A 26,206-nucleotide genomic window follows, 5' to 3' on the forward strand; every position below is an offset into this window, starting at 1 on the left:
TACAGGGAGATCCCTATATAACGGGAGTTCAGAGAGGAGATCTGGCAAAGCCGTGAACATCTGGTGATTTTGATGCCGTAGGATTTGGCTGTCCGGCAGCTCATAGCTTCACTGATGGTGTTTAGGGCAGGGTTGTCTTGCACTGTAACGCAGTCCTGATCTGAAGAGAAGGTCTGAGAATACCAAAGCTCTACAGGAGAAATAAGGACCAGAGTTTATTTCTGTTACGCTGCTTCCTGCGTGGAAACCAGGAGATGTTCCCAATGTGTGGTCACTGTGTGTAGGTGATTGCATGTCCCTCTCCGCAGGAGCTCTCTGCAGCTGGTCTGGGAAGTTTACTGCCTGGGGAAGCCATTAAATTAAATAGATATTTAATCTGAGGACGGTTGGGGTGGGGTGGCTGGAATGGCTTGATGGAGCATTAACACTGTTTGCTACTTATTAAGAGAAGGGTGACTGTGCTTTGGGCCATCTAAGCTAGGATCCTTAGCTGAATGGAGATAATCAGATGGCCTGAAGTAGTCCTTTTTCAACCTTATGTCTTTTATACCTCCCTGGTGTCATGTTCTGATGACTTGATTATTGGCTGCTGCCTTAAATAGGTTCCCAGTAAAATCCTCATTCTTTTCATGTTGTAATAGGATTATCACACAAGTTGACAGCATTTGTACCTAAGCCAAAATACACAGCAGTTTACATGTGGAATAAGTGAAACCATCTAGAATTTGAATTTTCTAAAGATCAGCACAAAGCTCTTCAGACAGGCCCAACCCACACGGAAAATGCAAGTTGCTGTTGAATCAATAATGAAGCAACAAGTTTCAAGGCTGTGCCAGGAAAACAGGGAAATGTCTCACCTCTCTGATACCCCCCTGCATCCTTACCTACGGAGGAAGTTTTTTCTGCCATCACTTACTGATTCATTCAGTCCAGGGAAGGGCTGCTTTCCAGTTTGGTTTGAATGCCGGTCCTCTAATCAGCTGGAGAAAAGGAGTCACTTATATAAGCCAAGGGAAAGGAAATGCTTCTGCGATACAGCTCACATGAATAGCTAGGACTGAGCGCTGGTTGACTCCCGAAGTCCAGCTTCTGCATCTGCTCACCCCGTTTCTTTAGGGCTGTGTTGGCTGGGACAAGTGGCAATTTGGGAGGCTTTCCTCTTCTTACTGGTCTTTCTTTTTCAAGGCAGTCGGTGAAGGAAAGTGGAAGGCATGACCCTCTCCTCAGACAAAGAGCTCAACGGGCTAGATAACCCCAGCTTCGTGGTGAGTCTGCTCTTCTCTGAAGGGTAATGCTTGCATAAACGGGTGCAAGACCTGCAAAAGGAGGAGAAAGGGAAAGCCAGGGGGCTTGGACTGGCTGCAAGGATGCTGGTGCGTGGTAAATGTCTGTCTCGGCTCCTTTATCGACAGGAATCCAAGGAATGATTTCCTCACTACAGCCTGCTGCTGCTGCTGCAGACTCAGCATACTTTCTCCTCTCTGGCACCTTTTTCACTTCTTTTCTCTCCATTATTTCTAAAATGATAGCATAGCTGAATGGCAGCGCAAGTGTATCTGTACTGAAAAGCAAGCAAGCTCGTGGCTCCTTGTGGCTGTGTCCCTAGGTAGAGCATTTTATGTATTAATTAGTAAAATTGCAATAGAAATTTAGCCTAGTGAAGAGTGTGTTTCTCTGTCTTCTGGATCTATTTCTAGTGGGGTGAATCAGCAGAGAGGTCGGGGGAAAAGGGATTTGAGAGTCAGCAGGGGAGAGCACCCTGTAGGGTTACAGTAAAAGCTGTAAATGATATGTCAGTTCAGGGGTGTGCAGTACACTGGAAATGCTGCGGGCTCTAACAGCCATAGGGCAAGGGCCTGGGGCACCGCAGCCCCCTTCCCATCTCACGGCAGGGGTCACCTCCATTAGAAACCAGAAGAGCTACTTATGTTCTGACAGCAGATGTGAGAGTGGGGTCCTGACACCGTCTTTGTACCCTGGTACAGACCACCCGCATGGGGGACCTCGGAGGAGGCATCTGACCTCCTGGTGTCCAGGTCTCCCATTTCTCAGATAACTCTTGGTGAGCTGGCTGTGAGCAGTGGGGGTGCTGTGCCGGCTGCAGGCAGAGCCTCAGGGAGGTACTCAGAGCAATGCAGAAGTTTTCTTTTGCTGTTGTTAATGGTTTCTGTTTCTACCTGTTCTGCCATAATGCAGCTCAGGCTTGTGATTTCCTCTGGTTTGAATCGCCCCAAAGAAGGTAGAAGACAGAGCTCAGTTTCTGACCGCCTGATGCACTGACTTAAGATGCTGTTGAGGGCCGTGATGCTGTGCCTGGAGCCTGAGGTACACGGAGGGCATCCTGGTCCCCTGTGTTTGTGGAGAAGCTGGGCTGCGAACCACCAGCAGTGGTTCCCCATTCCCTCTCCAGACTGCTCCTGCCTTGTCCTCCTGCCAGCATCTCAGCATCGCAGACTGGCTGAGGTTGGAAGGGACCTCTGGAGGTCAACTTACCCACCCCCCTGCTCCAGCAGGGTCACCTAGAGCCAGTTGCCCAGGACTAGACAGTTTTTAAATATCTCTAAGGATGGAGATTCTACAGCCTCCCTGGGCAACCTGTGCAGTGCTCGGTCACCCTCACAGTGAAAAAGTGTTTCCTGGTGTTCAGACGGGACCTCCTGTGTTTCAACTTGAGCCCGTTACCTCTCGTGCTGTCTTGTCCTGTTATCTCCACTGCATCCTTCTCCCGCTGAGCCCTGCTCGCTCCCCTCCGGCTCCTGGGGAGAGTCAGGCGTTCATGTGATGGTCATGTGCGGCTGTTGCTGGCACAGGCTCTGCCTGGCTGGAATATGCCTCCTGGTTAACATGGGAAAAGTTGCAATGCAAGGCAAGGAGCTTACTGCTGTCTGCCTAGCTTAGGATTCATCTGCCCCTGGTGTTATTCAGGAGTAGCTGTCCCCAAATAACTCCATGCATGGGCAGTCTTAAGTACCTTGCTGTACATTTGTTAATCCATGGCTCAGGCTCTCTTATTCTGAAATGAAAATGTCTCCACAGGCAGTTATTTAGGAATGCCTTTTGCTCTTGAAGTTCATGCCTGAGCTCCATTTGAATTAACTCTGCCTTCACCGATCTATTCTGAAATACCTGTAATGCTCCCAGCCTGCCTATGCTGGATAAATACACTGCGTTTAAAAGGTATTACATCGCACATTTTCAACAGTGTGATCTAAAATAGGACTTTGGAGACTCAGCCATGAGAATGGAAACCTGGAGGTTTCAGGCAAATGATGAAGTCCTTCAGGACTCATCTACCACACCTGCAAAATTTACAACTGAAGGTAACATAAATTTGACATCCCTATTCCCTGACCGCAGGATTACCCGTTTGCCTCCATCGGTAGCTAGGCTATGAGCGTTACTGCAGCCACCTCACTTTGCTGGGCATTTCGGTGTCTTCAGGTTCCAGCAGGACTTGGAGGATAAAAACAAAAAAAAGATTGGTGCCGACAAACTGGTTGAGCTTCTTCTGACAGCAGGTTCCTGTCCCTGCCTGACCGAGCAAGGCATCCCACCCCAGAAAAGTCCTCTGCTGCTGGCATGCCGAGGATTCTCTGCCTGTGTGGAAGGGTTGATGAAACAAATGGTTTGGGATCTTAATTAGCTTTTGCATTTGGCTCAAAATGTTGTGGCTTCCCAGGCAGCCTCCCTCTACCACATGCGTGTGTGTGCAGGGGGGTGTGTGTACGCACAGGTGGGATGTGCACGTCTGTGTGTATGTGTGTGTGCACGCACATGGGGGGTCTGTGTGCCCACGCAGTGTGTGTGTGTGTGTGTGCGTGCTCAGGGGTCAGGGTGGGTTGGAAGGAGGAGCGGAAAACCAGGGGCATTTACTTAGCTTAAAAACCCTGGCAACTGAAGCACAGCAATATTTTGCTTTCCTTGGCAAAAAGCATCTTTGTATAAATAAACTCTGAAAGGTGTACAGCTCCCTGGGGAGCCCTGGGGCTTCTGGCTGCCTGGGAGGGGATCCAAGCCTTCCTGGGGAGCTATTTTGGACCCCGCCACCTCCCTGAGGGCCCGGGTCCCCAGGCTGTTTCCCGGTCCCTGGTGCTGCCCCCACCCTGGGGCATCCCTCCGGTGCCGTTCCCCACGGCAGGTGCCGAGCTGGGGCAGCACCCCAGTAGCCCTGCTTTGAGTCGGCTCCTTTGAAACGCACGCCGGGACTCCCCATCTGCTGGTGTCCCTGTGTTTCACCCCGTTCCTCCGTAGGAGCGAGGTTTTCTAGTAAGACAAAGGGGAGGTGTGTTTATCGAGGCAGAACATTTGTAAGGGTGAGTGTAAGGAGACTGGAAAGAGAAGGCTTAAGAAAATGAAATACAAAACATGCTTCTACTCTGTAATTAGCGGTGGACAAGTTGTTTTAGCATACTTTAGCAAAAGCGCTGTTTGGGTGGGACAGCCAGGAGGGACAGAGACCAGGGGACAGTGCAGCTTTCACCGATTAACCCACTGCACACTCTTTCTTGCTTCTGGTTGCAGTTTCCCCATCCTTCGCTAGATATTAATGATACTAACACACTTTGTCCAGATGTCCCTTTGAGGCTGAGACACCCTCTAATGTTTCTTCTGGTCTAGACACACGCGTGCATATAAAAATTTTCCATAGGTGTTTTTACCTCTGTTTTAATTTCCCCCACTTGTTCTTCTTTTTTATCCTGCCCTTTTTGAAAGCTACATATGAAGTGTTCCTGCAAGACGTGGAGCGCAGCTGCAAGAGAGGCAGCTGCTGGGTGCCTGCGGGGCCGGGCTGTGGCTAACGAAGGGTCTCTCCTGTTTGCCAGGGTGAAGATGGGAGCCACTACTGCTCCTCACTGGATCATGCTGCCCGGGGCCCAGAGGAAGGCGGGGGCATGGGGCACAGCGGCAGCAAGCTTGCCTACACCGTCACAGACGTGCCCCCCTGGTACCTGTGCATCCTGCTGGGCATTCAGGTGCGATGGGGGAGCAGGTGGAAGCTGGGGGTGGGTGGAAGTTTAATGGTCGTTCAGCCAGTTAATGGGGGTGAAAGCTGAATTTGGCAGTGCTTCACCTTCACTGGGCATGAATGGAGCTGTAGGGCTGGATGTCAACTCAAGTCCTTCCCACTGCCTCCTGAGCACCGACTGTTATCTTTGTACCCACAGCTACACCGTGCCCCTTGAAGCGCAAATGGGAAGGCAGAGTCCCTGGGGCTGGGGCCAAATAGTTAACAAGAACAGGTCAGATACCTCGGCTGAAGGTAGCCAAATGTCTAAGGGCTTCTGAACTTCTGCCTTCCCGCGGCAATAAAAACTAAGCAGAAGGGCCAGCGCTGCTTTGGCTAGAGTCCGTGCCCAGGCGTGTTAAATGACCCAATGCCGCCAATGCCACGCTGGGTATGGAGCCTCAGGGAAGAAAGATCTCAGAGTGATTAAGGTAATGGTGGACTGTGCTTGGAGCGTGGTGGGCATTTTGTACTTTCTTTCCTTAAATGGTCATCTCAAATTTAGAGTGTACTAAACCAAGGTTTTCTGAACACATCTGCATCATAATTTTAATAAAACCTGCCTCTAATGAGCACAGTGAGTTTCTGAGTGCCACCAGTTCCACCACTGCAGTCCTGTGCTCTGAGGTGCGAACTAACAACTAAAGTTAATATTTAAAGCAAAAATAAGTTTGAAAAATTATTTTCACATTTAGTAAGTAGCTGAAGGTCATTGTAGAAATATGTCTGTGACTCTTCTGAAAAATGCAATGCCTGATTTTTCCATTCTTTGGCATGCACTTTTTATGGTTATCCATAATTGCACTGTGTGAGAAAAGCGAATGGGTAGCTCTAATTTGCCAACTTTTTATGTTATCCTTTGTGGTGCAAATGAGATGGACTGAAACATTGGCACTCACTTTGCCTCACTGCTCTCTCCCCCCACCTTGGGATGTCCCCACCTTCCTGGAAGAGTAGCCCCGACCGCTTTGTCTGCAGGTGCTGGGGATAAACTGGTTGTGTCTGACAGTGGTCTGGGGAGTCCAGAGCACTACAAAAGGCCTTTGGGCATGGAAAGCAGGAGAAGTTTGTGGGGGTGCATTGCAGTTCTTGTAGGTGCTTTGGAACAGCCCCTAACAGAGCATTAAAGCTGCCAAAAAAGAGAATGGGTAATACTAGTCCCGCCCAGACACAAATCTGTGAGTTACTTTTAGATTTTCCTCAACAACACGGTAATAATATACAGGCAGTTCTGTGTCCTTCTTCACCCAGTCTTTCTCTGTGGCTCCTAGCATTTCCTGACAGCCATGGGAGGTCTCGTAGCCATCCCGCTGATCCTCTCCAAAGAGCTTTGCCTCCAGCACGACCTTCTCACCCAGAGCCACCTGATCAGCACCATCTTCTTTGTCTCAGGGATTTGCACCCTGCTGCAAGTCCTCTTTGGAGTCAGGTAGGCCAAATGCAAGAAATGGGACACATGACAAAACAGTTTGTAGATGCAGTTACTACATGCTCGGCCACCAGTCTGCTGTAGAGTTATCTCTCAGTTAGGGTCATTTGCTACCCTTCGGCAATCAGGGCACATGCCAAAGCATCCTGAAATCACTGTAGGTGATAACTTTGCAGGGCTACCGCGATGTTCTTACTTTTGCATCTCCTGGTACTTGATGCACGTTTGTTTGGGCTTGTAAGGAATCTGTCCTACAAAATAATAAAGCACTGAAACATGCAGTAAGCAGTATCTGCTTGCTCCTTACCCCAGCGATCCTCCAGCTGAGGCAGGACCCTTCTGATTTGGGCCCAGGATCAAGGGAGCACAGAGCCTGTAGGAAACTCTGGGGCAGGGGATAACTGGGAGAAATCGGAGCCCATCTGCCACCCCTTAGGGACTCAAGGAGGAGCTCTGCAGCATATCCCGTGAAGCAGTACCACTTCCCATGCTCAGGGATTCGTGGCACAATCTGAATGTAACCAAGGTAAATCCTTTGCTGCTGAGCTGTTGAAGAGCTGGTGGTGAGGAGACAAGCGTGCAGTTTCCATTCACTACCCAGAAAATGAAGTACTTAGTAAGAGTACTGCAAGAGACTGCAAGCACTCCCCCTTGCCACGAAGACCCTGTATCTTTGCTGGCCTTCCAAAATTTCTTTTATTCCCCTTGTCATAACTCTGGGCTGCCTCTCTCTTTCCACAGACTGTTTTTTTCTCCAATATGGTGGGAACCCATGTTTCTTGTTTCAAAGGCAAAAATCACACATTCTTTGGCTTCCAAATCTGAGGGACCTGGTTAAAACTCTTCTACCATCAAATCACGGGTCAACTGCCAGCTCCACAAAATATTTTTACTCCTCCTGTTTCTTTCCCCAGTGTAACTTTTCCATCTCTGTCTGCCTTAAGAAGTGGCTGTAGGCAAACCTCTCCCCGGAGGGTGCTCCCTTCTCCTACATTGCTACAGGATTAGTGGAGGAGGGGGGACACCCTGGCCACAAAAAAAGAGAGAATCTGGTTCTTCTCAGTTTGGTTAAATTCAGGCTGGGATGCACGACTGTGGCTGTGGCTGCTGGTGCGATTCAGGCTGGAGTCCTCCCAGGCACCCCCCAAATGCCTCGGTGAATACCCAAGAGCTGTGACGTCCCCTCCTTGCTGTTAGCCGAGGATGAAAGAGTAGCAGGGAGCCTCTCCCGTGGCTGAATAGCTAAATGAGGAACAACAGATCAAATTAAGTGGTAAGGAGTTGTTCCCGTAGGATAAGCTTGAATGGCTTTTGCTGTGCTGATGATGCAGTTGCCTTGTTGCTGGCCCCAACTATAATGCGTGAGGACATTCCTGCCGGAAAGGTGGGACTCAGCCTGCGGTGTGGCCAGAGGCAAACCAAGCCTGAGGAGACAGTTGGAAGCAGATTATTTTTTCTCCTTTTACTGTTTTCTCAAATGCTGTAGTAGTTGACAACTATGAGTCCCCAAAAGACAGCCAGAAAAATGGTAAATAACGAGTTGGAGAGGAAGGTTTTTCCTGGAAAACATCCATGGCACTCTCCGAGGCCCTGAGGAGTCCTCAGCTAAGCACTCTGCACAGTTCCCAGTGTCCATATTTAAGACTAATTCAGAGGAGAAGAGGTATGGAGACAATCTGTTAATGTGGCACAGGGAAGGGAGACTGTTCCTCCTACAGAGGCTGGCCTGGTTAGCCTGGCAAAGCAGCGGCTCAGAGGGGTACGGCTGCAGCCTGCCACTAGTGTGGGAGAGAAATGGGGCGGATCAGGCAGGGAGAAACCATTTCGGCTAAAAGACAACGTTGGCACATGAACGAACAGATGGGAACTGGCCACGGAGATGGGGAGGTTCCCACCAAGAGCGAGCGCGGTGTGGGAGCAGCCCTCCAGAAGCAGTAGCCAAGGGAAAAGCCTGACCCACTGCAACCTGCAGCTCGTTTGTGTTACACAGCATGAAGAAGCGGTGGCAGGTCCCAGATGGTCACTGGACAGACTGTCCCAGAGGCTCCTGAGGGGAGACACAGGTCACTTGCCATTATGGTGAGCCCCCCTTAGCAGATGCTTGGACATCATGTAGTGATGATCAGAGCATAACTTTTCCTTCTCTAAACCTGCAGCTTTCCCTGGAAAGAGCTCAGCATGCCCTGTACGCATCGCCTTGGCACTCCAGTTTGCTCTGAGCCCACCCATGCCAGCACCGGCTGTGAAATAGCTTGCGGGCCAACGCAGCAGGAGCTATAAATCTATTGTTAATTCAACAGTGGTGGCACTGGGCCTTTTCTGTTTCTTTTTGTTTGTTTTTTGCCTTGCCCAGCAAAATCCTTTGAAGGCTGCAACGTGTTTGGCCGAATGCTGTAAATAAGTGATTCCACGGATGACTGATATTCAAATATAACTTACTGGCAAAGCACCGACAGAGCTTCGGTTGCGCATGGCATGAGTAATTGCAGTGGTATAAATACTGGTTTTAAGTGACGGAGACGTGGTGCTGTTACAGCTATGCCATCTCTTATTTTCCAGCGCGTTCCAGAGAATGGCGGAAACGCCTCTGGTTCAGGGAAATCCGTGCCCTGCCGAAGCCCTCACCCGGCTCGCTGCCCTGCTGTTTTTCTGAGCAGGTGCCATGAGAGCTCCTGGCGCAAGGAGAGGTCGCTTTGGGGGCTGCTCCCAGGGGCGATTTCTAAACAGAGGAAGCCGAGGCACCTCGGAGGGTTCCCTCAGCTTGTTCCCAGCTGCTGTGCCAGCCTGCACCCTCGGGCAGCTTTGGGTTTTTCAAGCACACTAGAGGACCGGCCAAAACAACTTGCACTGCAACGGGGGCTTAATGCCTGGCATTAAGCTTCTCTGTCTCCATTTCTCCCTGCGTGGAAGGAGAAGAGGCTGGCATAGCTCACAGGAGCACCGGCTCCGCTGTACAAAGCTCTGTATGAAGCCAGTGCTGAGCGCCTCTGGAGGTGCGAGCCCTTTGCTAGCCTGAGGTGTTTCCAGAGGGAGTTACCCTAAGCCAACGCACGGCGTGGGGGGAGAGCCAAGGTCTCACCCAGTCAGTGCGCTCAGACCCGTCCATGCAGGTCTCCTTTCCAGTGTCGGTGGAAACAGGGCAGAGTCATTAGCTTTAAAAAACTGTACTAAAAGCCAAGTCACATTTTCCACTGCCCTCAGTCTGAGGATGGTTGTGAGGTGGGGAGTAGCCAGTGCGTGTCCTTGTGTTCATGAGCAGGTTGTGAAGAAAATTGAGGCACCTGAAGGGGACAGAGGAAGCAACCGGATAGTGGAAAGATTTGGGCCTAGGTTGATGCTAAGCTTTTCTTCAGAGTCTCGCCATCTTTCTTCCTTGGTCTTCTTCCCTCCTCCAGCTTTTTCCTTTGGTTGTTTTACTCTGTGCAGCTCTGTCGTCTAGTCACACCTTAGGAATACTTCTTCCTTAATGCGGGGTAGCAGAGTTTTACTCCAGCGCCGATGACCCTCTCCATTGGCAGCGTTTGAAACCTGAGCTCTTCCCCCCGCGTATGTTGCTCTTGAGTGCCATGGGCAGCAATGCCCACCCGTGGTCAGTGATGGAGACCTGCCAGAACATTTCAAAAGATACTGCCAGAGGCCATGCACAGACCAATTTTTAAATTTATTTCGCTTTCCTTTAACTCACCCCTATGGGGCTGGGTTTCTAGCATTCTTGCTCGTCATCTTTTCCCTCTGCTCTCTTTCCAGGTTGCCTATTATTCAAGGAGGCACTTTTGCATTCCTGACCCCAACCTTGGCCATGCTGTCTCTCCCCAAGTGGAAGTGCCCTGCCTGGACACAGAATGCTACCCTGGTGAACGCATCTTCACCAGAGTTCATCGAAGTCTGGCAGACACGGATACGAGAGGTATATTACATTTTCCGTGGCACCTGCTCTGTATCAGGGCTGTTTGCTTTCAGAAAAGCACCTGATCACGGCAGGGCCATCAGTGCTGGAGAAACCACCATCCTCAATGGACCTTGGCCCTCACCCTGTTGCAGCTTCCTAAGCATCTAGTCTCCATTAGGAAAGCAGATGCTTCACTGCTGCTGAACAGGGAACATGCAGACCTCAGGTGATTTATGGTCCCTGCAAAGTCTCCACTGGTCCAGCCAGATCCTTTCTCCATGAAGCACGGTTAGCCTTGAGGAAGGAAGGGAGGGAAGATGTTTCCAAGGAAGGGACCCTGTCTAAGCACAGGAAACCTAGTAAAAAGAAATGCAAGGGCAGGGCTTACTGTAAATATTAAGGAAAAGTGCATTCTTAGGTAGTCAAAAGAGAGGAGAAAAGGTCAGGGATCTCAGTGCCTTGTCCTACATCTATTGCCTTATCAGAGTAGGTGGCTAAATTTGCCTCTGTCAATCCATATGTTGGGGTGCTTTGCAAAGCGCTCGGGAAGCATGAGCTTACGAAGGACTTGCTGTGCAGCACAGGCTGCCCTCCCTGCTGACACTCGTAAATCTGCCACAAGGGCAGCGCTGCCTTCTCCTTTCAGGCTGGGTGCTTCACCCCAGCCCCTGTGTTTCTCTTCCCTTTGGAGCCAGGGGAGGGAAGGTGCTGAGCACCGCAGAGGACCCAGCCTGGGTTTATCACCAGATCTGTGAAGGCAGAGAGCAGCCTCACCCGTGAGTCCCCTGCCTGGAGCTGACGTGAGCAGCAAACCACATTTCAGGATGTAATTGCTGGCTACTTAGCAGTGATTGTCAAACACAGGAAAGTTCAGGGTGATAAATATGTCCCTGGAGGAAAACCGATACTCAGAAAAAAACAGAGGCTGTAATGACCCACCTGCCCTACCAGTGTGCTGAAATGCCCCAAGCCCTTCCCAGATGGGATATCGGTGGAGACCATGGCCCTGCTCCTGTTTTCGGGTCAAGAGCTTTTCCCCTGCATTTTTGGGGAGCAGGAAGAGAGAGTGCAGGGAAGCTGATGCATGCTCGGGTGGCCCAACAGGCCAGGGAGGAGGGGGTCTCTGGAACAAAATTAGCCCTGGTGAGGACTAAATCCATCAGCCAAGGGCGGAGTTGGTGTGTTGGTACTTTGGTGGTCCTTTCCCACACGTAATGCACAGCCAGACTTTGCTGTAATCAGTGGGAAGCCTCCATGCTGGTCTGTCACTGGAGGCTGAGCTTGGCTCTCACACTGGTTTTGCACTGACTTATGAAGAAGAGGCTCAACAGCTGGAGCTCCTTTCATCTGCTCTCTTCCTCCATTTTTCCAGGTGCAAGGAGCTATCATTGTAGCCTCCTGCTTTCAAATCTTCGTTGGATTTTCTGGCCTGATCGGATTTCTGATGAGGTTCATCGGCCCCCTGACAATTGCCCCTACCATCACCTTGGTTGCGCTACCTCTCTTTGACTCGGCTGGGGATGAGGCTGGGCAGCACTGGGGCATAGCATTCATGTAAGTCTCACTTCCCAGTGAGAAAGCTGAGCATACACAGACCATCTACCTCTAATAAGAAATCAAGTGTCACGTTCTGTAGCAGGGTTCCCCTGGGGTCGAGGTTTATTTGTTAAGCACTAACATGCAGCAGGCTTGTGCAAGACAGCAGCGTGGCATAGTCGTCCCCGTCCCCCCCCAGGAGGTTAGAGCCCTCAGCAACAAAGCAAAACACAAAAATTAGTTAAAAAGTCTGATTTTTGTGAAAATCCAAAGTTCATAGGTCAGTAGAGAAACAAGTCTTTCTCCTGTGTGGCTCCTGGGACAGTCTCCGTCACAGTTGTCTATGCACACTGTCTTATACACCCATTATTTAAGTTAAAAAAATGTTCCTGAAATGACAAAGTTGAGCACTCAGAGTTAGGTATTCCTTGCGGTAAAATAGCTGGTGCTCTACGTATTGTTTCGCATGACGAGGAGCGAGGAGGAATTGTTTTCTCCACAGAGGGCCTGGGGGGCTCTGGAAATGTCTGTGCATATGGCTTTGCAGTATCGAGTGCTGTTTCAGGGATATTTGTGTGCATGCCCTTGTGCATGAGCATATGAGTGTGCTTGGTAGCAGGATTTCCTTGGTATTTCAGAAATGAATTCAAAAAGTAGAAATGCCACTGCATGGTTGCCCTGCAGATTTGGCACCTTCAGGTCCCTAATGCAGACTTCAGCTTAGGATAACATGCAACCGGAGTAGGTTGTTATCCTCAATATGGGCTCCCATCAGTTTGCTAGTGCTTTCAGAACTGCCTTTGGAGACTCAGGGGCCAGGCTTGACTGCAGCCCCAGGAAGGCAGTGTGCTGTTGTGGGGACGTGCTCCAGTCCACCTCTCTCCAGTTCTCTTCTCCTCCCCGCACCTGCCCTCCCAGGCCCCAAAAGCCACTTCTCTTCTCCACCTCTAGTTCCTCACTTAACTGGTTTCTTCCACCAGCACCCCATATGACCCCAAGCCCTGCCTGCCCCCAGCTTTCCTTTCACCATTGTTTCTCCCACCACATCTCTGGCTTGTTGTCCTGTTCTCCAGCTCTGATGATTTGTCCTAGCCCCTTTGGTTAGCCAGTCTGAATTTTCCCTTCAAAATGTATATCCTTGTCTGGACTATCTCTGTTTTCTGCCTCCTTTCTCCAGTCAGTGGCTCCTAACCTCAGTCCCTTGCTTGACCTCTTTGCCCAACTGTGCTGCTCCGTTAATGGGGTCCCAGCCCTCCAGCCAGTGTCCCTGTTCTCAACCCTGGTCACTCTTTCTGTCGTGTTCATTTCTGTACCATCTTCTACCCATGCTAATCCCAGTCCTTTCTTCCATGACTCAGACACCTTAGCCCCAACCTGATCATTGTGCTTTGAACTGTCTGAGTTTGTGTCCTCTTTTGCTGCCTCCATGCTCCATGCGTGCCATTAGGGAAAGGGGGAGAGGGGTGACGGAGAAGGCAGAAGACATGAGCCATGTGGTCTCAGCCTTGCTGTCCAGCCCCACCACATCCCAGAGCCCCCGTGATGGGCGATACCTGCTGTTGCCTCAAGAAGCTGGTCTAGTGCATGCTCACTTGCTCCCTGGTGATGGTGCATCACTGGGCAAGGCCTGGGATGTACTCAGAAAGCTCAGAATCTGTATGGGCTGCAAATGCTAAAGCCTGAGATGTTTCTGCTGACTGCTTGGGACCTGGGATGGATGATTATTGTTACAGACTGATCACAGTTGAGCAGATTTTGTGAGAAAGAGCAATATCCCTCACCCCAAAGAACAAGTTCTACTAAATCTCAAATTTCTGCTCCAGGTCATAAGCAGACCCTGCTACTGCTCAAGAAAAAATTACCTTCTCAGCACAGGCTATATACTATGTCTATTTCCTGAACATCACTCTTTGAAATAGGTTTGGGATATATTTTCCCAGAAATATTTGGCCTGAGGCAGACGTTTTCCATGGAAATTTTCATCCTGAACGGGTGAAGTTAGGCAGAATTGCAAGCAGCTGAAAATAGCATTTGTTAATGGAATGTGTCAGGCAACCTGAATAATAAGCAGTGACACCTACCCAAGATAGACGAGGGCTCTGCAGTGATTCATAAGGCTGCCGAGAACCTTTGTTAATGCAGATGCACAAAATATACACTGACGCAGTCTGTCTGGGCTCTGTAGCTTTAGAAACCACGAATGGAAACCAGTTCGTCCTCAGACTTTCTGCCTCCAGTCATTCAGTGCTTTGAATCGTTATTGATAGATAACTTTTGGCAGTATGTTGTGGCATGTCTTTGCAGAGAGGTGAGGTTAGTGTTTCCTTTGCACTGCTGGTATTCTGCCTGCCCATGAATATTGCACCTATAGCTTGTCACCTTTTCACGCATGGAAAACTACCAGTTTTCCATACTGTCAGTGCAATTCAGTTGATGTAATCTATTTCTCCCCAAATCCTATCCAGATTAATTCATTCAATGGATACAATTCAGATTTGTTATAAAAAATGAGGAGCCCTTCAGAGGCCTGGTTAACATAGGAGGAAAATGTCCAAGGTCTTCTACCAGGTCAGCAGTCAAGGTGGGGTGTCCAGTCCCTGCCCTCTTGCCACATATTGCAGCCTCCAGCTTCATCTGGTTGCCCTTTCTGGGGGAAAGACACACTGGGGGCAGACAGGGCTTGCTGTGTATGCACCCAGCTGTGCTGCTGTTCACGGGAGATGTGTCGTATATGAGGGATGGGAGAGGAGCTGCGCCTCGTGGTTGCTTCCACCAGAATGAGCCCTGGGTGCTGCCAGGGGCACACATGAGCACCCCTGCCTTGGAGGACCCCTCCGCCATGCAGCCCTCGCAGACGGGAGGGCTGTGCTCTCCCCTTCTTGGCTGGCTGGGAGGGCTCTGTGGGCACTACATGCAGCCCCACAGTCCCACCGCGTTTTTTTTCTTTCAAAACAGGCACTTGCACAACCAAATCGAATCCTCTTTCGTTTCTCTGTGCCACGTAGGAGCTTTTTGCCACTTGCAGAGCAGCATAGTTAAACCTGAAATGAGGAAACCAATAAATCCTGTATTTCCAGTATATCTGAATTACACAGAGTTTCAGAAACAGTTTCCTACATAGCCTGCCTGGACCTTGCACGTCTCTCATGTTTTTGTTTTACTCAAGTGTCATTTTTAAGCGCTGGCAACTGTGTCATACTCAGTGATGCACCATCTGGGGGGTTGGTTTTGAAACAAAAGGGGAAAAAAAATATTTGCAAATGCAGCAGAGCTGTCGGTAGACTGTGATGGAAAGCTTGTTCCACTCCAGGCTTGCTGGAGTGGGGAGCCACCCTCTGGTGCTGAGAGCCTGGGTTTTGGGGTCCGCTGGAGTCCTGGGTCCTCAGCTCATCAGTTAATGTGGGGACAGGTGGGCAGCTCAGCACTCACTTTGTCTCATGGTCTGTTTTTCCCTCCTCCTAGGACTATTTCTTTCATAGTTCTGTTCTCTCAGTACCTGAAAGATGTCCCTGTGCCGCTGCCGTCTTACCAGAGAGGCAAGAAGTGCCATCTCTCCCCCGTCTACCTCTTCCAGATCTTCCCGGTACGTTGGGGTTCCCAGAGACCCAGTGGTTCTGGCAGAGGGACTGGCCTCACCCACCCCGGGCTGCCTGGGCTCTTTCCACTCGTGTCCAGCTGAGTTAGTGCTTCCCAGCCCAGCCTGTGCAGCGAGTGGGCACAGGGGCAGAAGGTCCCCATGGCCCTGCATGTGGGGAGGGAAGGAAGGAGGGAGGGCCACCGGGACTCCCTACCATCCCTCTGCCTCCATCCCACATGCAGGAGAAAGGGTCAGGCAGGGAGACACTTTGTCCCCAACAACCATGCCAGAAACACGGCCATGCCCTAACCAGACCCCACTGCTGCATGTGATGGGCAGGTGCTGCTGGGGCTCTCCCTGAGCTGGCTGCTCTGCTATGTGCTGACGGTGACCGACGTCCTCCCTGCGGACCCCACTGCCTACGGCCACCTGGCCCGGACGGACACCCGTGGGGATGTTTTGTCCCAGGCTCCCTGGTTTCGGCTGCCTTACCCAGGTACCACTGCCCCCACCTTTCCCCATCCCTCTGTGCTGCTACCTGCTCCAGCTTGCACCTCCGCTTATGGCTACCAGGGGGAGATGAAATGCGAAAAATCAGGCAAACACCCACACGCATCCCTGCTGTTCTCCCCACCCTGCAACAGATTTCAGTGCAAATGTGCCCCACCGACCTGAACTGAGCTTTTTACTTGCAGGCCAGTGGGGAGTGCCAACCGTCAGCCTGGCTGGGATATTTGGCATCTTAGCTGGAGTGATTTCCTCCATGCTGGAGTCCGTGGGAGATTACTATGCCTGCGCCCGCCTGTCCGGGGCCCCGCCGCCGCCAAAGCACGCCATCAGCCGCGGCATCGGGGTGGAAGGCATCGGCTGCCTACTGGCTGGGGCCTGGGGGACGGGGAATGGCACCACATCGTACAGCGAGAACGTGGGGGCCCTGGGCATCACCAAGGTGAGCCTCGCTGCAGCAGGGTGGCTGCGGTGCCCTGGCCCTCCTGGAGGTTTCCCCCGGGGCGGTATGTACGAAGGAGCGGTGCACATGGGTATGTGCTGGAGCTGGGATGTGATCTCAGCCCACCTCCTGCAAGGCACGCGGGAAAAATGTGCCCTGGCACATTGGTGACCACCTCAGCAGCACTACGAATCACCTGCCAGAGGTGGTCAGGCCCTCTCTTTCTCTGCTGAGAGTCTGCATATGGGACAAGCGCACACTGCTGCTACTCACAGCACCTGGCTTAGGTGAGACTAAAGAGAGCATGTTACCTCTGAGCTAACCTGGAAACTTCCTGAGGACTTGACTGTATCAATGACTATCTGTCTGTCTGATCTGTCTGTCTCTCACTCTCTCTGTCTGCCTACCTGTCTTCCTAAATATATTTATAAGGAGAGGAGAGGAGAGGAGAGGAGAGGAGAGGAGAGGAGAGGAGAGGAGAGGAGAGGAGAGGAGAGGAGAGGAGAGGAGAGGAGAGGAGAGGAGAGGAGAGGAGAGGAGAGGAGAGGAGAGGAGAGAAAAAAGGAAAGGAAAGGAAAGGAAAGGAAAGGAAAGGAAAGGAAAGGAAAGGAAAGGAAAGGAAAGGAAAGGAAAGGAAAGGAAAGGAAAGGAAAGGAAAGGAAAGGAAAGGAAAGGAAAGGAAAGGAAAGGAAAGGAAAGGAAAGGAAAGGAAAGGAAAGGAAAGGAAGGGAAGGGAAGGGAAGGGAAGGGAAGGGAAGGGAAGGGAAGGGAAGGGAAGGGAAGGGAAGGGAAGGGAAGGGAAGGGAAGGGAAGGGAAGGAAAACCAGTATTTAATCGGGCTTCAAATTCCATAATTTTTATAACCCAAGGATGGCAATCATGTGAAAGGTAGACTATTTGTTTGGGATTTTAAAATGTGATGGCAAAGGTTTATGTTTTTATCTCTCTTAAACTTTTGTGAATCCCTTGAGTATCTTATTGCTCTTATAAGGGAAAAAAATTTCCAGAGATAAACTTGACAATCAGATCATAGATTTTCACTAAGCCTTACAGCCATGGGACAGGTACATCCAGCAGCCAACTGGAGAACATTTTTAAATCATTGTCAAATAAGCAATGTCATGTCAGCAGAGCTGTGAGTCAGTAAATAAATGCAGAATTTGACTTATGGCTCCCACTCTATAATATTGCTTATTTCACTGGATTTTATAAATGAATTTTATAAATTCACTCACAATAACCATTTTTCACAGACTGAAGCGTTAGTGTTTGACTGAGGTGGCTGCTCCAGAAGCAAGGGCTGTCTAGATGTCTGCATGGAGTCCAGTTTAGCCTGTCACGCCGTATACCTTGTCACTATGAAATCTGTGCATACTGACTGTATACCCGAGCCTGTTCGTTCCTGACGTGTAGTTTGCTGCATACGTTGTATGTGTGGGATGTAGCATAGTGCAGAAGTGCCAGACTCATAATTATCAGGTTATAGGACATGTTCTCCCCATGTAAGCTAAGTCCTTCAGGTGAACATGCCATCCCTGCTGATTCAGGAGAGATGTTTCCCTTAGATCCCACCTCTGGTCACCTTGTTCACACTTAAGAGAGCAGAAAATACCGTCTCATCTCAGTCAACCTTAAATCAGTGTAAAGCCTCTGTCTGGCATAGATGGGAATGCTGAGAGCACAAGGCAGATTTAATTTCATTTTTTACGTGGGAAACACATTTTTCCATAACAAATGGAAATGCAAGGGACTTGTTTCCTCTGCTTAAACAGAGGTGTCCAGCACCACCTGAAACATCTTTGGATATCTTGGATATCATCAGGAGCTGTCAGATAAGGCAAACGAGAAGCTGCCGGAAGCTGCCAAGATGCAACATCTTAAATGGCACCAGGCACCTATGTTTAAGCTGCTTGATCAAGCCCAGCATGCCAGTACTGAGCCCTCATTTCCAAGACAAGAAGAGGAGGATTTTAAGGAGAGGTAAAGACCTCAGAGTCACCATATAGATAGCAGGGAACTGTGTAGTTTCTTCAACCTTAAGAAAGAGAACTGATTTTCTTGTTTTCCTGACATAATTGAAACAAACTCTAAACTAGAGGCTTTAGCAGCATATGCTCACAGTTGTGGTATCAGTGGATTAGGTAATTTGCCTTTAGGCCAACTCCATATACTGGGTAATTTGACATTTTGGCAAATTAAGAATCTGAAGCTTCATTCTAATCCTGGAACAAATAGATCTGTTGGCTTTTATTAAATTACAGTTTTGATGGTAATGGTGTCCCAAGGTCTTAAAACAAAGAATATAAAAAGCCCACCTGAAGGCAATGCATTATTTTATTTTGAAACTCCCCACCAAATCTTTTTCATTTGTCTTTCACAACCAAGTAAGACTTAAAATATTTTAAAGGGACATGTTTAAGAAATACTTTAAAAGAGACACTACTAGTTACTGGAAATATTTTTGTTGAAAGCATTCACAAAAAGCCCTTCCTGGAAACATGACATTCTTCAGATATTTAAAGGGAGGGATTAAACTATTTAATTGAATTATAAAATGTTTGCAGAGGATTACAGAGTTTCCCTGCCTAAGACATGAATGTTGTAAATCTTAGCATGATTCTTTAAGCTGTCCAAGTTTTAGTGCAGCAAGGTGTATCTTGAATTGAAAGTCTAATAAATATTGGTGCTTTTCTTTTTAGTTTCCATAATCTGTAAATGTCTCTTTCATCCCTTTATTTGGCAGATAGTCTTTTTCTTTCCTATTCACGTGCTCTAACAGATCTGAATGAAAGGCATGGCCTGGTGCTTCATCCCATCTTTGTTGTAGTGCCCAACCAAGAAAAGGCCAGCCTGCCTCTTCCTACGGAAAAAAAAAAGAGAAAAAAAAAGGTTTTGCTGAAGCTAGATGGGTGATGAGAGATGGGGCAGACCAAGAGACTTCCCTGCTTCTTATTAGCCATTTGTTGACCGTGGAAAGGATATATCAGAACCCAGAGCCTGGGATCAAAGCAGCCAGCCTGGCCAGCTCTGCTCTCCCAAATCTTGGCCTCCAGAGGATGGAGGGATCAGTGTGGGACACCTACTTGAAAGCCATTTTTAGATGGCAATCCAAACCCTGGTGGAAGGATTGTCCAGTGAATTGACTGGGTGGTTGCAGCACCAGCCTGTGGGTATGCCAAGACATTTCTAGGCTGGAGCAAGATCAAATCTGTCTGTGGGGATTATTGTGCTCTTAATTTAATAATAAGCTTTTTGTTTAACAGCAAACTGTTGAAGTCCTGATAACAATAGGGAAGAGGCTAACATCAAGTAAATAGGCATGGATCCGTGATTGCTCTCAGAGTGCCTTTCATGATAAATATTTACTAGTCTGCAAATACAGATGCTTCCCCCGCAGCGCGAGCATCCCAGCTTACCAGCGGCTGCATCCGAACCTGCGACTGAACATTGAGTGTTTCGGCCTGAGGTGCAACCCCTGCCTGGCAGGTTGGCACTGAAGCCTGCCATCCCTTGCCTCTCTGTGTCAGTCGGTGCGTGACTGCCTCCTCTTCCTCTTGCCCCAGGTAGGGAGTCGAATGGTGATCATTGCTGGTGCCTGCGCCATGCTCCTGAGCGGCATCTTTGGGAAAGTCGGGGCGATGCTTGCCAGCATACCCACCCCCGTGATCGGAGGCATGTTCCTTGTGATGTTCGGAGTTATCACAGCAGTGGGGATTTCCAATTTGCAGGTAACAGCTGTGCGAGCACCGTTTCACCCCTTAGGGAAGGGGACTTTGGTTTCAAGTCAGGTTCTTACCAGGCTGAGTCAGATATAAGCATGCTGCAGCAAATGCAAACATTTGCATTGGCAGTTCCTCAGGTGAAGATGAGGGCACGTACCCAGAAGTCTCCCTGGTTAAATCGCAGAGGGCTCCCTGGTCAGGGCAGGGCTTGCTGACACCGGGGGCAGCAGGATGACTCATGCCCCAGCAGCACCAGGGCTGCTGCCCAGGTCCACTCCTGCATGCAGTGTTGACATCCAAGCATGTCTCATGAACACAACAGTAATCCACAGATTTGGGTAATTCCAAATGTAACGTATACAATTTCTCTGTGCAGTACACAGATATGAACTCCTCCAGAAACATCTTTATCTTTGGATTTTCTGTATTTGCTGGCCTCACGGTTCCCAACTGGGCAAGCAAAAATAGCACACTGCTGGAAACAGGTATGAAACGACATCAGAAGCATTTTCTGTAGCGTAAAACTGAAGCAAAGGCTGATCCAGAGAAATAGTTTAAAATGCAGGGTTTCCTGATAAAATCCTGAAACCTGTGCTTGGACTGTTGGCTGTTTCTTTCTGGGAGGGCTGTTCTTGCCCTTTGCTCTGATGCACAGCTCTGGTGTGGAAATCTCTGCTCTTGATCGGTGACTGCATCTCACCAGATTCCTGTCAGGCTAAGGACTGCAGAGCTCTTCCTTGGGACACATTCCTGGGATGGGGCTTTGGGCAGGAGAATACTCCAGGGCTGAATCCTGATCAAGATCTCAATGAATGAGGCTTTCTTACATGCTCATACACAGTAAAACTTAGTGCTTCCAAAACGCAAGAGCAGACTCCTCTACTAAATTCCATCAAGTTTACTTTATTGACATTTCCAGTCCTCCAACAGTTACACCTTCATTGTATGTCGTGTGACTAATGTATTTGTCACAAAGGCTGTAGTGTCCTCTCTTAAGGTATATATGGCATGCTGGGTGGGCTGTTGAAAGAGCTGTGCCCACAAATCACACACTCTATAGGTGGTCTATCAGATGCTCTATATCACTGGGCTATTTTGCTCATGTCAATTATCCCTCACAGAGAAACATCACACCTGATTAACTTGTGGTGAAATCCCATGCTAAATATACCTATATTTCTTTGGGAACTGAAGCTCGTGCTTTTGTAGGGAACTGCTTGGTGTTATGTCATGGAGGTGCAGAACATGTTTGGAGCAGAAGGCGGCTTTTTCTGGGACAGTGCTGTGGTCTGCACTGTTATTAGGCTCTTAATGTACTTATGAGTCATCTCCTGCCCACCGGCAGCTGGGTCAGTGAATAATTATGCGGAATAAAACTGTAGGTCTGAAATTGGCAGTGAGATCAATCTCCCTTGCATTGCCAAATCTTAAGGTCTGCTTTGGGATTTGCAAGTCTTGTCTAAACAAGCATACAGCTTACAGCCTCTTGGCACGGGCTATGTTGCTAGTCAAACATGCGTCTCTTTGCACCACTATCCAAAGCTTTGTTTTTCTGCTAGGAATCATCCAGCTGGACCAGGTGATCCAGGTGCTTCTCACCACTGGCATGTTTGTGGGTGGACTCCTGGGTTTTATCCTCGATAACACCATTCCAGGTAGGATTTGCTGAAATGAGCTAAGCTACTAGTTTGTGCCTGCCCTAGGCTTTGTTTCCCAGTATTTTTGTCTTCATGACTACTGCTCTATGGGTAGGAGTTGTGCTAGCAACCGTGAAACACCATGTGACTGAACTCCCAGAGAGGGGAGAGGAACAGGAGACATCACTGAAATGGTCTCTGGTTGGAAAACAGCAGCTTACCAAAAACTAACACATTTTTTCAGGAACAACCCAGTCTGAGGGAAAGGTTTATTTGGGAAAAACGTCTTTTAGGGAAAATGCCAGCCTACAGCCATGTTGCTGGTTGAAAGCAGAGAGAAAGGCAACTAGAAGAAGTGGAAGGATCCAATGCATGGCTCCTTATGAGAGCTGCTAAAACTGAGGCTGAACTGGTGCCACAGCACTGGAAAGCAGTAGGAAAAGCTGGTGACCAAAGATAGGATATAGCACCTGCAGCTGGCCCTCACAGACAGCAAAGAGCCTCTGATTTTCATTGAGCCTGGGAAGGGATGGCATAAGAATAGGAGAGGAAACCCTCTTCTCTGCTACAGAAAAAGAGTGGGAAGGACACTCTGTTAACCAGATTCTTTTACCGTCTCAGGTTTGTTGGAAAGCCAATCTCCTTTTGGCTCATTAATTTTCTTGTAGCCCTTGATCTTCAGCTCCTCCGGGCAGAATTTCCAGGTGTGCTCACTCCCTTTCCCAAGAAGGACTTAGCTGCTACAACAATTACAGGCAATTCCTTGGCTAGGATAAATGCCTGTGACTGGCCAGTAATTGCTAGCTAAACCTTAAACCTTATTCCCCCACTCTGCAGTATCTGGGCAGTTAACATCCAGCCTTGCTTTCCTAGCACGGTATGACCCCACCTTTGAACAGGTCTTGGATGCCCCATGGCTTGTGAAAACCTGTGTTGGTATACTTGATTCCTGTGGAAAGCAGTGGAGAAGACTGCTTATCTGGAAGCTGTTGCAGGAAGACGGGTATTGTCTAGAAGCTCGTTAGTGAATTTTTGTAAAGAGCTTTGGAGCTAGAAGGGTTTAAGTCCAAGGGATCTGTATGTTGTGCTGGGTCTGCTGGGATTTGAGAAGTGGGTGTGAGGCACACAAGGTAGTCCTATGCGCAGAACACCCACTGTTTTAAACACAATGATCTTATTTTTGCTATTGCAGGAACACAGGAGGAGCGGGGGCTCCTGGCATGGAAGAACAGCCACAAGGGAGAGGTGGAGAACTCTCAGCTCGTTTCCAAGGTCTATGATCTTCCGTTTGGCATAGGCACCAAATACTGCACTTTCTCTTGGTTTTGGTATCTCCCCACTTGCCCCAAAAGACTACCTGGTGGCAAGAGAATGGATGAACTGAAGGCTGCTGGACAGGAAAGCAGTGTTAAAGCAAGCTCAGAAAAAGACTCTGAAATAGGTGCTGATACAAGGATATAAGCACCTGACCTGCAGGTGAACTCATCTCAGAAGCAGAGATCTGAAAAGCGTGTCTGCAGCCCCCATCATTTGAACACGAGCTGGCTCCAGAGGCTGGAGCAGGATGGTAATGTCTTTCTCTTCCCAGCTCTGCCCCCTGCACCACTGGTGACCTTGAGGGAGTCATTCTTCTCCTCTCTGCTCCTGCCTGCCCACCTCTAGGAGGAGGAACGTAATCCCGCTTTGGGGAACACCAAAGCCCAAGAAATGCCTGGGAAAGATGTTGTTTCCTCCCTTGCATTGAGCCTTGGGGACCCCAAGGAGCAGCTGTTTAGCTGAAGCAGAGCTCTTCCTGTCCCCTGTCCTGGCTGCTCAAGGGGCCACAGGAGAAGGCATCCCTGATGTGAGCCCTGTACCACTCTCCAGCATCCCTCGGGCTGAGGCTAATCCCCACCACTTTAAAGATCTGTAATGGCAACGCTCACCTCTCGGCTTGTGGTTTACACCTCATTCTGGCCAAGGGGAAGGAGTGGGCACCTCTAGGTCATGATTCATCTCATTCCATATTCCATAATTTAAAGTCAGTCAAATGAATGTTGTTGTAAGAGAGGCATCTAAGGTTAATGGGATGGATTGTCTTCTGAACATGCCTCTCCCACCTTAGACCACAGAGGGAATCTAGAGACCTTCCTTAGGTTCTTGACCTAACAGAAGAACCCAGCTTCACTGAAATGAATCCCACCTAGGGTGCTGGGAGCAATCTCAGGGGAGCCAGCTTCCCCAGGGCACCAAACCCTACAAAGCTGAAGGAATCATCATCAAAGATGAAGGAGAAAACTCTTCTGCTCGCAATCTGATGCATCCCTGCTACTGCTATGTCCTGTGTACCCCACACCATACCTGTTTCATCTGGTGTGGTGATTGTCCAGTGACAACCACTTCTCTGAAAATGGTTTGCAGATTCTTGCTCCTTTCCATTATCAGCAGAAACAGCCTTAACCTATATGGCCATATATAATGTGATTGCATGTGGTGCTGGTTGCTGGTGGTGTATAATAAGATTTTTGCCATAGCATAAGCTTGTGTTTCCTGCATTGAGATTTATACTTAGATATTTTTTGGGAAAAAAAAATAAAATGTACAGTGTAATGATATTTCTCAGAGTGAGTGCCATAGTGAGTGGAAGGCAGTATTCAAAGAATCACAGAATAATTCAGTTGAAAGGGACCTTTGGAGGTCATCTGGGCCAGCCCCTGCTCAGAGCTGGTCCTGTTAGACCAGGGTGCAGAGGACTGTGTCCGGTTGAGCTACGGATGGAGAGCCATAGCTGCTTTGGGCAGCCTGTTCCAGTCTCTGACCACCCTCACGGTGAAAAGCATTTTCCCTCATGTCTTAACTGGAATTTCCAATGCTTCACCTTGTGTCTGTTGCCACTTGTGTCACTGTTCCCTTCTGAGAAAAGTCTGACCCCGTCTTCTCTGTACCCTCCATTGGACAGCTGAAGGCTGCGATAAGATGCCCCCTTAGCTCTCTCATCTCAAGACTGAACAAAACCTGGGTGGTTTTCAATGAAAAGCCTTTATTCCTCATGACTATTACAGTCCTGTTCTTTAGTCCCGTCCTGCAGCTGTAGTGGCATGTGACTTGTTTTATTGGTAAGGGATATATTGGTTATTTTGCTTTGGGAGTGAATGAAGCCTGAATAGATCAATTGTGTGAGCGCTGGGATCCTAAAGGAGGACACATTATGGTATAAATAGTTCGCTGTTATGGGCAGGTTGGAGTGCCTCCATTAAAGATTGTGGTTGTTGTGTCTTTGGGAGAAAAAATGATTTGCACATTTAAACCTATCTCATCCCCCCCACCATCACAGATTTTACAGAGATGACTAGTCCCAGGCATCTCAGCTCTGGTATCTTCTTCATCCTCCACAGCCTTGACTACGTCTCTAAGCTCATTTAGAGCCAGCCTATGCTCCCAGGGGATCTAGCAGACAAACCCATGGTTTTACTCATCATCACTCTTGAATTTACTTGCGCTGTAGCACATGTGTGAAAGCGAGTTGTTAGTCTACATCACCCTGTCCCTGTGTCCTGTACTGAAGCTGCCAGGCTGCTGCTGGCCAAACCCACCACACACCGGAGGAGTGGTTTAGGTGGGAACAGGATGTACAGCTAACGAACAAGGTACACAAGCAACACCAACAGGGCCAAAATATGCTGTATTACGTAGCTTTCAGATGCTCCATCTTCCATGTGAGACTGTTTCCTTTGGTGCTACGGTTGGGATCCTTACATGGAAAAAGCGAGGTGGGAAGCACGAATGGGGAGGGCTCAGTAATTTTACTGGCTCTGTGTCAGCTCTGTGGAGGCTGCAGCCATACCTTTTTGCTTCTCGTAAGACATGTTACAATGCTGGCAAGTGCCAGAGGTGTAATTTGCTTTAGACTTGTTAAAAAAAATAATATTGGCACAGGTTTCCTATAAAAATCAGTCTTCAGTTGGCTTTTTGTTCCCCACCCCAAGGATGGAGAACATTGCTCATCTGTTATGCCATCCTCCTGCATGCCTAGCCTGCTGCTGTATCTGTGTGTCCCCATCTTGTATTTGGCTTGCAAGCTCCCCGGAGTAGGGCTGGGCATGACTTTACAGCTCCTGGCATGAGGATCCCCGAATCCCCAGTGGAAGCTCATTCATTACCCCGGCATATCCTATGGCCCAGGAGGCCAGACAGCTGTGGGGGGGGGTATGCTGGTCTGGGGCAGCTGGGTCTGCTGTTGCTAAGGCTTAGAGGCAGTTTTCAGAAGCTGTTTACATCCCTATTTCAAGCTCAGGCTCCTAAATGTCCTTTAAAATTCCCCCTTTGGTGTGTTTGTTATATATTCATAAAATATCTTTTTATTTGCCTCAGGGGGACCTTTCCAAATTTTAAAATGAAGTAGGCAGGGGTTAGGCTGCAGGGCCACCACTCCTCCCAGCTGCATGTGGCCACTTCAGGTTTGGAAACAGCTTTGGCTTTGCAC

General features: G+C 49.1%; 1 protein-coding gene across 2 annotated transcripts; it reads left to right on the plus strand.

The window, feature by feature from the left end:
• The first annotated feature begins 807 nt into the window (after nucleotides 1–807).
• On the plus strand, nucleotides 808–24,320 carry LOC142408133 (solute carrier family 23 member 1-like). Of its 2 annotated transcripts, XM_075498227.1 has the most exons (12): nucleotides 808–1,265; nucleotides 4,824–4,973; nucleotides 6,277–6,434; nucleotides 10,182–10,341; nucleotides 11,696–11,877; nucleotides 15,322–15,442; nucleotides 15,776–15,932; nucleotides 16,132–16,385; nucleotides 19,949–20,113; nucleotides 20,484–20,592; nucleotides 21,667–21,762; nucleotides 22,937–24,320. In XM_075498227.1, the coding sequence occupies exons 1-12, from the start codon at nucleotides 1,212–1,214 to the stop codon at nucleotides 23,203–23,205; spliced, it is 1,875 nt and encodes a 624-aa protein (XP_075354342.1). In that variant the 5' UTR covers nucleotides 808–1,211; the 3' UTR covers nucleotides 23,206–24,320. The 2 variants fall into 2 exon arrangements, with proteins under 2 accessions (XP_075354342.1, XP_075354351.1); XM_075498236.1 differs by lacking the exon at nucleotides 6,277–6,434.
• The last annotated feature ends 1,886 nt before the right edge of the window (nucleotides 24,321–26,206 follow it).

The sequence above is a fragment of the Mycteria americana genome, chromosome 1 (assembly GCF_035582795.1).
Source record: "Mycteria americana isolate JAX WOST 10 ecotype Jacksonville Zoo and Gardens chromosome 1, USCA_MyAme_1.0, whole genome shotgun sequence".
Lineage (NCBI taxonomy): Eukaryota > Metazoa > Chordata > Aves > Ciconiiformes > Ciconiidae > Mycteria > Mycteria americana.

Excerpts from the sequence above, each read along its gene's own strand:
- LOC142408133 (XM_075498227.1), top strand. The coding sequence starts at position 1,212 with ATGACCCTCTCCTCAGACAAAGAGCTCAACGGGCTAGATAACCCCAGC. Across the intron at positions 10,342-11,695 it reads GGCAGACACGGATACGAGAG|GTGCAAGGAGCTATCATTGT; the intron begins GTATATTACATT and ends CCATTTTTCCAG. Across the intron at positions 20,593-21,666 it reads TAGCACACTGCTGGAAACAG|GAATCATCCAGCTGGACCAG; the intron begins GTATGAAACGAC and ends TTTTTCTGCTAG.